The sequence below is a fragment of the Propithecus coquereli genome, unplaced genomic scaffold, assembly GCF_000956105.1.
Source record: "Propithecus coquereli isolate 6110/MARCELLA unplaced genomic scaffold, Pcoq_1.0 Scaffold313, whole genome shotgun sequence".
In the NCBI taxonomy this organism is placed as follows: domain Eukaryota; kingdom Metazoa; phylum Chordata; class Mammalia; order Primates; family Indriidae; genus Propithecus; species Propithecus coquereli.
In genome coordinates this window covers 1,397,602-1,412,409 of record NW_012148764.1, presented here as the reverse complement: position 1 = coordinate 1,412,409, position 14,808 = coordinate 1,397,602, and the positions used below count along the sequence as shown (strand labels likewise).

At 38.8% G+C, this 14,808-nt stretch overlaps 1 protein-coding gene across 1 annotated transcript in view; it reads left to right on the top strand.

Annotated features, from left to right (window-relative positions):
* Positions 1 to 14,808, top strand: part of DSE (dermatan sulfate epimerase) — a 71,459-nt gene that overhangs the window by 29,270 nt on the left and 27,381 nt on the right. The window contains exon 2 of the mRNA XM_012650155.1: positions 3,020 to 3,488. Within this exon, the coding sequence (XP_012505609.1) occupies positions 3,073 to 3,488 (416 nt within the window). The 5' untranslated portion in view covers positions 3,020 to 3,072. The remainder of the gene's footprint in view (positions 1 to 3,019; positions 3,489 to 14,808) is intronic.

The following is a 14,808-nucleotide window of genomic DNA, read 5'->3' as shown; positions in this document are numbered from 1 at the left end:
TGGATGGAAATTAGGACCCCCTTTAGATTAACCAGCTAAAAACAAGTTTGGGTTAGACTTTAGTTAATTTTAATTTTTCTTTCTTTCTTTCTTTTTTTTTTTTTTTTAACTACTGAGTAGTTTTTAGCCTACATAAGTTTCTAGGATTCATGAGTGTTTTCTCCCATTAATTTCCTAGCAGAAATGTTGTTCTGGAAAATTCCAAACTTGCCTTGGCTTTAAATAAGGGGGAACAAAATTTCTCCTTACTCATTTTAGTGATGAGATCTACTCAACCAGCTCCTAAGCTCAAGGGTTTAGTTCAGTGCAGTCAGTGCCCTGCCTTTTAAATGCCAGGTTCAGTGCTAAGCTCCCCTGTGCACAGAGGAAGAAGGTTCCTGCCTTCTGTGAGGCATGGCGTGTAAACAACTGAAAGAGTCCAGTGTGATGAAGGTATGTGCCAGACACAAGAGAAATCAGCTCCTTGGGTGGATCAACAAAGGCCTTAACAGCTGGGAGAACAGTGGGGGTTGGGCACATTGAGCAGGATGTGAGGAAGGTAACACAGTTTGTGGCACTGAGAAGCCACAGGCAGGGGCCTTGGGCAGTCTTTGTAGAGGATTGTTCTGCAGAATTTCTGTGGGTTCTGCATTGGCCCACGTGGTATTCTGAAAGGAATTAATGTTTTAAATGTGTGGTAACTCACAGCCTTGCTGCTCTGACACCTTCACATGAATTCGTAGCAATAACTAGGGAACCTTCAATAACAGCACATTGACATGGCATCATTCCCAAAACAACATCTTAATGAGGTTCTGGGTTTCGGGAGCAACTCTTTCTTGTTTAAATATACTCAGGCATGCCCTGTGTAATGGGAAGCAATGCGGCAGAAGTGGCTGGGGTCATAGTGTGAGTTTCGTCAGGTTAGGCATGTACCCACAGTGTGAGGGGCTGGAGCAACCCTGACTGTCTCAGTGCCTCTGTGGCTGGGTAGGAGGGTGGTATGTGTTATAGGGGACGAGAAGGAGAATAAGATGAATCAGAATCTGGGAATGTCAGAATCTGAGATAGAAAAACTCTAGTCTCCATGTGTCTTCTTACCCGTACCCTCATAGTCTGAGCCACCCCCACTACCCACCTATACCTTGAGCTGTCCCACACTTTCCAAAACCAGTAGACAAGAGATCTTTCATTGCATGCACGTGAGGGTCAATTAGAGGAGAAACTGCCAACCTGTTTTCACCCCACAATGCTAATCGCATTGATGACAGCATCCATTCTTAGACTTTTGGGTATTTTTATATACTTAGGCTTTTTTTCCTTTTAAAAAATTGTTAGCCGTATTGTTCTCTGAAAGGAGGGAGAAATAAGCCCCTGGGGGAACTGAGCATGTCTTCAGACTCAAGGACTTCTCTGTGTTGCCAGAGACCACACCCCTCCTCAGGCGTAACCACAGAAGACTATTTCTTTTGGCCGAGTCTCTGACCTTGAAGGATCCAGCCAGCCGCCTTGAAGCTTTGGGTGCTAGACATAATACGGTCAGAGTCCAAGAGTTATTTCTATTTTATATGTCTTATTTAGCATGGCTATATTAAATTTTTTTATTTGTCAGAAGTCCTGCTCTTGAAATAAATGTAAAACGCTTCACAAGACCATTGCCATTGAGTTTCATATAGATGTAGTCTAAAGCACATTTAGAAATATAAAGAATTCCAAAATAAGGGATCATCCTCAAGTGATGCCTTATTGCCTTTCTCTTGGAGATGCAGCAAGCTGAGAATGTGGATTGATCTTCAATGTCTGTTAAATTCTTGGTTTTCTTTCTTTTGAATGTGATGAGGCCATTTTTTTCCTTGGAAAAACAGTTTGTGTTCAGCTTGGGAGGTTGATTTTTCACCATCAGTTTTTCCCTTTAATAATTGAAAACCACTGTTCATTATTTACATAAAACTGTCTTTTTCTGGTCTGCTTTCTATAACCTTTCCCCTCTTAAGAATTTTAAGAATTCCCTGACTTTCCTCTGGGGGATTTTATGCCTGCTTTATCCCAGATGTGGGACATAGACTACTAGGCTGAGGTTTTTTTTTTTTTTTTTTTTTTTTTTTAAAGTGTTTCTACATTTGAAAGACGTTCTTTTAACTGGTAAGCAAATCTGCCACTGAGAAAAAGGCTTTTAAGAAAGTCAAGTAGTTAAGAGAATATGTGAGCTTGGTTTAAATTTCTGCCTTACTGAATGACACCAAATCCCATATGCAAAATGAAAAAGCAGATAGTAGTTTCAAATAAAGGGAAAATGCATATGTGTTATTTCAGCCTTTTAATTCTGGGATTTTATTTTCTGGATGAAGGCATGTCAGTTTCTAGTCCCAGCAGCTCCGTGTCTGGTCTTCACTACACGCTTGCTGATGTCAGCCCCAGGGGGCCCAGGGTTTGGGAGATGTTTATTCTTTGTCTTCTCTGTCTCCACCTTCTGCTCACATAAAGAGGGTATTAGCTTTATTCATAATATTTTGTCTGCTTACATTCTTATAGGTGTATTGATCCTAATCCCTGGCTCAGAAATTTTAGGAGAAGGGGATAAGTTAGAGTGAAAGAGACTATATTAAGAAATACAGGATTTTCTATTTTTTGTAATGTCTACTCAGATTCCCAGATGACTGCTCATTACCAGCTTTTGGTTATTGTGGTTTATATATTAATGTCTAAAAAAACATAAAATCTAACATTTTTTCATGATAATATGTGAGAAGAATGCCAAGGAGAGTTTTTCTTCCCTACTTGAACAAATATACATTTTCCCTAAGTCCAAAGTTCTGTTTTCCATAATGATTACAGTTCTAATGTATCATGTTAATTCTATAAAATCAGAACTTATGGTTTTAGCAAGTTTCTTCCTAATTCAAATTAGTATTGTATTTAAAATCCAAATTCATAAGCTTTACTTAGTCCTTTTCCTAGTAAGTGAGGTCCTTACCTATCATGTTTCCACCCATGCCTTGTTCCCTTGGCTGACAGATGCCTTTCTTTTTATCTCCTGTAGGATCTTTCGAAGATGGTTTGGCTGCCTTGGAGATTTGGAGATCTGATGCCACGATGAGGACTCACACACGGGGGGCTCCCAGTGTGTTTTTCATATATTTGCTTTGCTTTGTGTCAGCCTACATCTCCGACAAGAACCCAGAAGTCATGATTCCCTTCACCAATGCCAACTACGACAGCCACCCGATGCTGTACTTCTCCAAGACAGAGGTGGCGGAGCTTCAGCTCAGGGCTGCCAGCTCGCATGAGCACATTGCAGCCCGGCTCACCGAGGCTGTGCACACCATGCTGTCCAGCCCCTTGGAGTACCTCCCTCCCTGGGATCCCAAGGAGTACAGCGCCCGCTGGAATGAAATTTATGGAAACAACTTGGGTGCCTTGGCAATGTTCTGTGTACTGTATCCCGAGAACATTGAAGCTCGAGACATGGCCAAAGACTACATGGAGAGGATGGCAGCGCAGCCTAGTTGGTAGATTTTTGTCTTTTTCTTCTTACTGTATTAACTCTGCAATATAAAGAAATGAATCCATATGAAATCTCAGAGGCCACATTTTCACATACTTCTTTGTGGGGGGGGCGGTGAGGGGGTTTTACCTGTTATTTGTGTTGCCAGTGGCTTATGAATGGCCTGTAGTTTCAAAAGACCTAGTTACTTCCATGTTTAAAGTTAGAAGGAAAATATTTAGATGCAACCTAACTAAAGAAAAAAATATTTTGCCGAATTGAGTAAACAGTATCATCCTGATTGTTGAGAATTCTTTCCCCCTTGCTTAACATGCATATAATACCATCATCTGGTGTTAGGTTTTGATAGACTTCCATGTGGTTAAGACTTTTTGCCAGCAAGAAATTTCAGCTAATTAAGACATATTTGCATTTTATGACGAGGAGCTAAAAGTCAATGTGATGGGATTGATGGGCAATTTATAAATAAGATCCTATCCGATAACCAGCAGATTGCACAAACCTGTAGGAAAACCAATGTCGTAGTGTAATTGTGTGAGGAATTCTAATTACATAATAATTTACTTGCAGAAGTTCAAGATTCGAGAACAACTTCCTGTCCCTTTTTGGTTAGCTTAAATTTATTTTGTTAATAATTAATGTTTCCATCTGCTTCCAGAAGATATGGGATGAGTTGATTAAACAAGGGATTCTATGGACATGTTTACTTAAACTGTGTTTTAATACAAATTTTTGGTTCAATTTTGCTAAAAATTTACAAATTATATGAAATATTCTTTTAAAATTATGTAAGCTGCCACTTGTCATAGGGATGGAGAGAGCTCATTTTTAAATGCTTAGAAAAATCAGTGAATGCACTTAATGCTGTGATGAATTATATCTTACATGAATTACATCTTATATATCAGAGGTGAAGAATGGTGGTTTGCAAGCTTTTTGATAAATTTCTGGAATTTTGTAATGAAAAAGATTATGAAGAGTTGGCATTCAATCCATATCAGAGCTGATTTTTTAGACTTTTGTTACGTATATATAGTCATTTTGAAGCTGACAATATTTTGATCGGAAAAACTTTTTTATTTGATTTGTTTCAAAGGTCAGCCATGTACATAGTTTCTGATTTTGACTCACATTAACTGATCTTATTCTATTCCTGACACCAAGAAAGAAAATAAAAGATGTATGAAAACTTACTGAAATTTAAACTGCAAGATTATATTATTAAATGGTACAGTAACTCATTAATTGATTTGTTCCATCTGTTAGTTAATAATGGCAGCCATATTTACATTATTTAGGAAAAAACCTTTGTTGTTTGTAAAGTTACTTTCTCTTTTAAAGTCCTTTTTGTTTTATATAGACAAGTGGATTTTGGCAGATTAAGGTATTCCTGTAAATGTTCCAGAGCAATAGTTACCATGAAAAGCCATCTATTTCATCTCACAAGAGAGTAACTGACTGTGAAATACCATTTTTTATGGAGATTTTTTTAGCACAGATACAACAACATTAAGAGAATTGTGCAAGATTAATATAATTTTCTTATTATAATATAAAACTTTCAGGTGTACAGATACCATTGAATGAATGCTGTCATTAAAGAGGATTAGACTCCTGCTATGATAAGAGAAATAAATAATTTCAAAAAAATTTTTGATTTTCACATAGTTTCTACAAGTTCAGATTTACTGATCATTGGAGATGTGTAGAGATTTACTAGAGGACTAGTACTTTATTCATGGCAGTATCGATAAAAATAGGTATAAGTCTATGCCATTAGCCAGTAGCCCAAAAGCCAATCTTGGACATAAGAGATGTAGACAATTGACTTCTCTTGACCTCCAAGAAGCTGAAGATTAGAAATTGAGACTTTACCTCTACATCTGGTTTCTAGTTCCAGAAGTGATGTTGGCATAGAAAGTTGAGCTACTTAAGTATAGCCAAGAGAAAAATTCTTCAAAAAGTGTCAAGAAAATAAGAAAATAGAAATAAAAATTAATATTTGTTGTGTTTAAATAAAATCCAAATTCTTTAGCCTAAAAAAAAAAAAAAAAAGAAAAGAAAGTTTGAGCTACTTAAATATTTTGTCTTGGCAGGTACTGCTATTAGGTTGTGCTTTTTAATTTATGGAAATTTTTTTGAAACTATCTCATCAAACCCCTAGACTCTTAAATTTTCATTTAGATTTGTGGATGAGCATAATCACTTTTTGAAAACTTTTAAAACACTGTTAAATGTTTTTACAGTTCTACTACCTCTCTTTAAATTGCTCATTTAAATCATATGTCCTCACTATGTACAAAGAAGAATATTGTGAGTGTTGTCATTGTGTTAGGATATAGTTCACCTGTATCTGATTTCAGAAAAAAATAAAAAGACTAGCTCTTATTTACAAAACCAATCAATAATTAATATTGTAGAATTAAAAAATACTTCCTGCAATGGCTTCATCAGACTGAATGCACATGCCATTTTCCTTGAAGAGCATTTCTACTCTTTTGAAAACCAATGACTAAACTGTGTTCATTCACTTATTCATTTAATCACCATTTATTGAGCATCTACTGTGTATCATGCACTGTACTGGATGCTGGGGATTCAAAGATGAAGATATAGCCCAGTAATTTTGCACCCAGGGTAAGGGGTGCAAACATTGGGTACTTAAAACCAAGCTAGGAATATTTCCTCTGTTCAGAATTGAGTTAAGCCTCATTTAGTAAGGGGTTTCATTGGTTTTCATTCATGACCGATTTAAATATTTGTATCATGCCACACTCTAGTGTGGCGGAAAAGCACCAGCTCTAGAGTCACACTGCCTGCATTCAAGTCCCAGCTCCCCCACTCTTCAACTGTGTTACTTCACGTTAATTTTCTTAATTTGTGTGAACATTGGCGTCCTGATGTATAATATGGCAGTAACAGCTATATCTGTCCCAGGGTTGTTAGGAAGATTAAGTGAGATAATCAATGTAAAGTATTTAGCATAGTTCCTATCACATAGTGACCCCTCAATAAATAATGATGACAATAATGATAATTATTGATCCACTATTTTACCTAGTGTTTAGATCCTGTTTGGTTTATAATTTAGTATATGTAGGCTCTAAGGAAATGGTATTTGATTGAAGATTTTACTCATCTTTGTTCAAATTGCTCTCAAAACTGGAACATCTGTTTAACTCATAAAACTTTCTTTTTGGCTTTGTTCCATGAAAAGTTTTTAGTGATGCTCCCCTGGGCCCTTTTTTTATGCATACAGGAATCTAATGGTAACACCAGTGAAGAAGGCTTGGGGGGAAGTAACAGTGATGTGTCTTTGGTGTTAAAAAGAAGTATGTATGAGATATACATTCATACAAATTTATCAATGTGGTTCATTTCATTTGAGTATTTAGTAAATAAAGAGATTGAAATTCGCATCTATAGATTCACTTAAGAATCTTGGGCCATTGTAAAAGAAATGTTAAAGGGAAAATATTACCTAATTGTACTGTGTCCATCTAATATAGTACAAAGTAGAAAGGGAATCTGATAGATTGATAATGATGGTGGTGATTCAAAAAAAATAACAGCATGCATTATAATTGTGCGTGTCACTGAGCATGTGGATGACTGGGCACCGTAGAAAGTTGAGAATTATCTATGTGCTGTATCTGCTTTTGCAGGGTGCCCATATCCTCTCTTAGAAGCTCTCTCCTTTGTTCTCCTTTCTGCTAAAGCTCACATATTCTTCATCACAGCAAAAGTTACAGAGTAATTTAAGCTTGTGCTTAACTTAGTTCTAAAAATCAAATTAAAAAATATTATTTAAGCTAATATGTAGTGGCAAATTATTACTAATTAAAAAACTATACTGGCAAACACATCACCAATAATGTCTTTGTTTTCACTCTTTTAATTAAGCGTTTTTTTCCCTTTAGATCTTGTCTTCCAAATGAGAGTTAGGATTTGGGTTACAATTGGCTCTGTGTCATATGGAACTTAACATACAGCCATTTTTAGAAAGCTTAATGAGCTAAGATCATAAATGTAGGGCTAGTAACAATGGAAAGTACATTTTATCACACTCAAAGTGAACTCACTTTTTTTTATATATCACCAAGACACAGAGCTTACAAGTTCTGAGTATGCCAGTAATACCATGTAGCATCCTTATTTATTATTGGTTACTTTCTGCATTCAATCCTTACATAGTTAAAAATAAAAACAAAAAACCAAAACAGCTGGATTCCAAATAAGTAAAAATTATCCATCAGTTTTCTTCCCCCAAAAGCTTAAACTTTAAGGTAGGAAAATAATAAACACAGTGCTCAGTAGATATTTAAAAGGGATTTTTTAAAAAAATCAATTTTTTAGGGTAAGTTTTTAAATCATATAGTCTACTTCCTCAAATTTTCATAATATGCTTGTGTATTTTTATTTTACTTTTTTGTACTTATTTCTACTATACCTTTCCCCCCAAAGATTAAGGAAACATAAAATACATGATTTAAGTTAGAAGTAGCTGAGAAAGATAAGAGGGGGAAGAATAGGTTGGGGATAACTGGACTAGGAATGAGACAATTGCTAACCTGCATCTAACACGCCATAAGTGGGCCGCAAGTGGGCCCAGAGTTTTTTTTCTCTTAGCAGCAAAGACAGTAGGCTTAGTTAGTTTTGAAGTTTAGAATGTCCCTGAGATCAGTTATTCTATAGAACTACTCTTGGCCCAGGGGTCAGAAGGAAATTTTTCCTGGGGTTTTCATAAAGAACCCTCACAATTTTCTCATAAGTATGCTTACAATGTGTGCGTGGCGAATTGCATGGTGTTGTTGTTTCTTTACACCAGAGTGGACTGAGAGCAATACCATGCCTGTTTTGCCCAGATGTATATCCCTCAGTGGAGGATCTCAGAAGCAAAGTTCACTAAAACCTAGGCAGGAGAAAGAGTCGGGGTGAAGGGGATGGATATATGACGTAGTCCAGGCCACCTTTTTTTTTATCTAGTCTAGCTTAATCCTTCAGTAGAATTTTGCCTATGTAGAAAAATGAAATGACTGCATATCCATCAGGCAGCCTCTCTCTATACGTACATTATGTATCTCAGCCAAGCTCTTGGTAGATGGGTTGTCGTGAGCTCAACATTACACTCCTCAGCAAATTCTTACAGTGATCTTCTAGAGCTGACAACAAAACAAAATGTACTCAATTATTGCGAGACATTACAGATCCTGAATCCCTTTAGAAAGGTGCAGTTAAGTTTACTGTACTTCACTTAATAATATGGGAGGGTGAATGCATTTAAAAGAGATTTAAGATAGGGTTGTAACAGGGAGGATTTGTTGTTCAAGCCCTAGTTGATGGCATAAGAGTTATCCAGTGTGCATTTCTGAGCAGCAGGCTTTTGGAGGCTTTCATCTTCAAGTGTAAACCCTGGGGGATGGGCCTGGCCCAGTGCTCTTTGGATGCAGATCTGTGCTTGCATCTTGGCTCTGCCACTGGGTTAGCCGTGTGTCCTTTGGCAGGTTCCTTAACCTCCATAAACCTGTATCTTCTCCTATGAAATGATTATTCCTCCCATGCAAGGGTGTTCCAAGGATTAAATGAGATAATGCGTATAAAGCTCTCAGCATTATGTGCCTGGCACGTGGTTTTACTAAAAAGTTTATTATTATTGCACAGAAATAGGTATGAATATGCACAGAAATAGGTATGAATATGCAACTTTATTCTTGTTAAGTTTCGTGATACACAGTGCTGTGTTTTGCATACTCTGTCAGTCTAGAGTTGTGTCTTTGAGAAGTATTTGTTGTGAATCATTCTTTTTCTCCCTTTATAATATTTTTGCTTACTTATCCTCAGACAGAAAATAAATCACAGAGGAAAGAAATTACTTCACTCTTGCCTTGGAGCTAGTTAGCTACAGGAAATCAGGAGAACTGGTGAGGGAAACAAAAAAGTTGAACTTTTGAACAGAGAAGTAATTGTATTTTTTTTTTTTTCCACAACAGACTGAGAGACTGAGTATTAAATCCTTGCTTGTGGATTGCAAACTTCTGGATAGTGACATCTGAGGGTGTATTTGCAAAATAAAATAAAATAAAGAGAAGAAAAGAAAAACCTCTGGCATAGTGAAATGAGCCAGTCAGTTTCATTGCTGTGCATGTGAAAAGGAAGAGTGTGCCGGCCCTTCCCAGTGTTGCCTGCTGGGCTCCAAGTGCAATTCCCTACAGCTGTTTCTCAGGCTTTTTACTTTTCAAAATTGCAGTTTAAGGCTGAGAATCAAAGGGGGGAGGATGTAGCTGGGCCCCAACATGTGGAGCCACAGCACTGTGAGTAAAAAGATCAGGTTTTCCTCTCGTGACCTTACAGTGACGAAGGCTGGGGGAGGCTTAGCCTGGAATGCACCTGGAGTCCATTAACGTGGACTCGTGGAAACAAATGCTGGGCTGTCAGAAAATCCAAACCCCGTTCTCCTGGCTTTTTCTCATTCACGTTTTTCCTTTCCCTTCCCCTTGCCCCTCATTCTTGCTGCCTCTCTTTTTCTCTGTGCCTTTCATTCTGTGTTTACCCTGCTGCAGACTCTTAGAAATAGAAAGGTAAGAGAGATGATGACGAGGAGACTTTTTACAGTGATCAGATTCTTTAAAATTTACAAAAACACATGGCCATTGGGAATTCCCTTTTTGAGTGCCATTTAATCAGCAGGTTGTTGCCAGCATCATTACAAATGGATGATTGTGCAAACATTGAAGTCATGTGCCCTGTGGCAGAGGAAGCATATGAACAGGAGCTGAGGGGGAGGTGTAGTCAGGTGTGCAGGTTCGCTGGAGCCCGGTTAGAGCGCAATAGTGTGTTGCACGCTCACACCCTAAATAGGATGCTTCGCTAACCTAAACTCTTAGTGTTCAGCTAACTTAAACTCTGAGCTCTTCCCCAACTATTTCAAATGCAGGTGAGGAAAAAGTAGTTCTAATCATGCTTCTTTCTTTTTTTTTTTTTTGAGACAAAGTCTCACTCTATTGCCTGGGCTAGAGTGCTGTGGCATAAGCTTAGCTCACAGCAACCTCAAACTCCTGGGCTCAAGTGATCCTCCTGCCTCAGCCTCCCAGGTAGCTGGGACTACAGGCACGCACCACCGTGCCCGGCTAATTTTTTTTTTCTATTTTTAGTTGTTTGGTTAATTTCTTTTTATTTATAGTAGAGACGCAGTCTCAGTCTTGTTCAGGCTGGTCTCAAACTCCTGAGCGCAAGCAATCCTCCCGCCTCGGCCTCCCAGAGTGCTAGAACTACAGGCATGAGCCACCGCGCCCAGCCTAATCATGCTTTTTTCTAACAATAAGATATTTTATGACAGCTGTAATTGCACACAATTGAGAAGAATCCAAAAGTGAATTTTCTTTGTTGGGTCTGTTTGTTTGACTCAGATTCAGTATTGGTATGGTCCTCACCTTGTCTATGTGATGAGTGACTCACTCTCTCCTACTTCCTACCCTTTCAGTGTCATTTGTTGCCTTTTAAAATGCAACAGGAGCTTTCAGAGTTGTCAGAGGGAGCTGTGTGTCAGAGGCCAGAGCAGTCCTCACCCCTCTTTTAATTGGGTTCTAAGTTAGTGCCCCTCACCCCATGTCAACAAACAAAGGCAACATGAATGTATTAAGTTCCACACAGTCTTTACAATCTGGCTCTTAAATTTTTTTAATGTAAAAACTTGGCAAGCATGATGTTTCAATTTCGTGCATTCCTTGCCCTCTATCTTGAGGGAAAATGTTAGTTGGCAAGTGCTGCACATATTATATCTATATTCTGTTTCCTTGATGCTTCATAACCATTTTTTAAAGTTGGATTTATCTATTGGATAAAATAAATATTCACTTCTTAATACCACTTAAGATATAGGGTTTTGCTGACATTAAGTTCTTGCTATTGGTATATAGATATTTATAACAACTGGAGAGTAATAGTGGCATGGGTATGCTCATGGAGTCTCTTGTAAAGCAAGATAGTTCATTTTATCTTAGGTACTTTCAGAATGGCCTTTTACTTCTTCACCTCCTTCTGCCATGTCCATTAAGGCAACACATTTTAGCCACACTTAACAAAGTCTCTCTCATCCATTTTTCCTTTTCCTTTCCAGTGTTAACATGCTGGTTTCGGACAGCAGGAGCAGACATAGGCAGGGGCCAGATCATTGCTGATTCCATATGAGCCTCTGGTTTAGAAAGCTTTGTGTGTAGGATGGTTTTACTAGAATATTAGTCAAGGAGGGAAATGAAGACCACAATTAAGACAGGGAGGGTGGGGAGAAGAGGAGTGAATTTAAGAGACATTTATTTAGGACACAAAATCTAACAGAGATTGATTGGAGATGGGGTGCTGTTTCTCAAAGTGTGATTTTTTTTAGCATATAAGGTATCCTTAAAAAGACACATTCCTGGGTCCCACCCAGATTCACCAAGTCACGACCTTTTGGAGTAGGCCAAAGAACATGCACTTGTAACAGGTTCCCCATACGATTCTGAGGCACACTAAAATTTAAACTGTAAGGAAAGAGGGAGGTATCAGTGATGGACCTGGATGACAGGTTGCATATTGATACCCAAATGAGATAGGGAACATTGGAGAAGGAAGTGGGTTTATGGGAGAGAAAAGATAGTTCACTTTGTACATGCCTTTTTGTGTTATTGTCTCTTCTGTCTACTTTATCTCTTTATTGATATCACCAACTGTGTGGACAGGTGACTTTCAAAGCCCTCTGTTATCATTACAAGGGCTCATAGATAACTTGGCAGATATCTTGGTGTATATTTATTATTAAAATTTTTAGGACCTCCTGGCCATATCTGCTAATTCTTACAAGTTCACCATCTTCCACTTTTACCTGTTCTGTGGCTTCTGCACTGTTACCACTACACTCTTTACTGACCCATCATCGTTTTTCTCCTCCCACCCCTTATTCTGTTCATCACTCTTGCTAGGCTGTGAATGCTTTGTGCTGTTGGTGATTCTGTCACTGATGGATGTAGGTGAGCTCTTCAGAAAAAAGTATCTTTGAGAAGTGAAAAAGATCAGCCTGTTATCTTCATCACCATAAAACATGCCTCCTTCCAGAGCTTACAGATTTCTTTAAATTCTTGTCTTGTAGAATTTTGTGACTTTATTGTTTTAAAGCTTTTCACTGACAGGGATTGACATGTGATCTCCCCAGTGGTCCACTTGGACCAGGTGCACTGGCATTTTCAACTCTGCTGAGTCTGGACAGTGATAAGTTTATACACAAGCCCTGAGCTGGTTTTTCAGCCTGCAGTGATCCTAGACTCATCTGTCCCTTTCCTTCCTCATTTCTCTCGATTCCTATCCAAACTTCATAATCCAGCTTCTTCCTCCATTACATCTTCTCTAGCCCCTCATCCCTCTCAATTCCTGTAGTTATTTTTCACCTACCTGGCTCACAGTAGTAACTGGGTTGCTTCCCTGGTTGTCTGACCAGGAATGTACATCTTTTAGATGCTGCTCCAAAGAAATTTCCTTCTAGAAAATGGACTCTACCTTCTACCCCCACCCTGGCAGTGTAATTCAGATGCTCCACGGAACTCATGCAAAAATCTTACAGGATGTTTCACCTCTATTGTAATTCTTGGTATATTTGTTTGTCTTCCCACTGCCACATGCGCTTATTGAGAGTAGCCCCAGCAATTTTTACCTTTGAATCCTGAGAGCCTAATATGGTATATGGGAGACCTGCCACAAAACACTAATAAATTATATTGAATGAATCACTTTCTTTTTTTTTTTTTGAGACAGGCTCTCACTCTGTTGCCTGGGCTAGAGTGCCATGGTGTCACCATAGCTCACTGCAACTTCAAACTCCGAGCTTAAGAGATCTTCTTGCCTCAGCCTCCCGAGCAGCTGGGATTACAGGCGTGCACAACCACATCCAGCTAATTAAAAAATTTTTTTTTGTAGAGATGGGGTCTCGCTATGTTGCTCAGGCTGGTCTTGAACTCCTGGACTCAAGCGATCCTCCCACCTCAGCCTCCCAAAGTGCTAAGATTACAGGCATGAGCCACAACTCCCAGCTCATGGATCATCTTATTTTGATTGAGATTCCAAGCTTACCAAGAGCTTGGAAATCCGGGCTGTGTATGCAACTTTGAATATGACTTGGTATGTGCTGTGACTGCTCTTATTTATCTGGCCTCACTTTCACTCTGAAGACCTGCCCGTCATCAGCCTTTTTTCTGTCAGCCTGTAATCACAGACATTGTGCCTTTGACACACTTGGAGGCCGGTAGGAGGAATGTCAGGATTTGACATCTTGGCACATAGCTCGCCAGAGCATCTCTGATTACCTGCTCTTTGAAGCGTTGCCGCATCTGGTGTTCTGTCCTTCCCGGTCCCATGAATGTTGGCATCCATCATACATGTAATGTCCATGTGTGCTCCTTATCAGGCAACCACAACAGAGTTTTGTTTTTATTCAGTTAAAGCCACCTGTTTCAGTCTCTGAACTGAATGGCAGTGGTGTTAAGCAGTGGGGGGTGATACTTTATTGGAATTAAGAGCAAGGACTGTGGAGCCAGACTTCCTGTGTTCTAGTCTCAGTTATTAGCTGTGTCACCTTGAGCATGTTACTATGGCTCAGTTTCCTCATCTGTAAATTGGGGATAAATAAAATAAAACAATGTTTAGAGGATTAGTTAACAAAACAGTACATGGCATAATGTGTTAGCTGTTATTGTCTTTAATTATTGCTTTGCTTGTATTTTATGTTCTTATGTTGATGCCAACAAAAGCAATTCTCATTTATAACGAATGTGTGTACATATTCATTTTATATAAGTTTATTGTATTCTTATTGTGTTCTAGGCATTTTGCTAGGTATTGAGAATACAAAAATTTGAGGGCATGTTCTACATGTGTCTTGCCTAGATTTGTTGGCCTGTGGAAGACGTAAACTATAGACGGCATCAATGCAGGTGATAAATGCTGTGACTGGGAAAGTATAGTGCATGATGGGAAGGCCTGGGGTACTTTCCAGCGCTGGAGCATCAGGGAAGGCTTTCCTGCCGGGGCCTGAAGGACACACAGGAATCAGCCAAGTGAAGGGAGAGAGGAGCTGTGTTTGCCTCGTGTTCCAAGAACAAGTAACTGATGCACAAAGGCCTGGAGACATGAAACAGCAGAGTGCTTTTGAGGAACTGAAAATTTTAACATAAGGAGGGAACTAGCAACCATTGAGGCTTTGAGCAGAGAACCTGCTGCTGCCTTGTCTACCATGTGAAGGAGCTTGGACTTTTTCTTACAAGTACTGTGAGGCCATTGAAGGGTTTAATAGGGCAGTG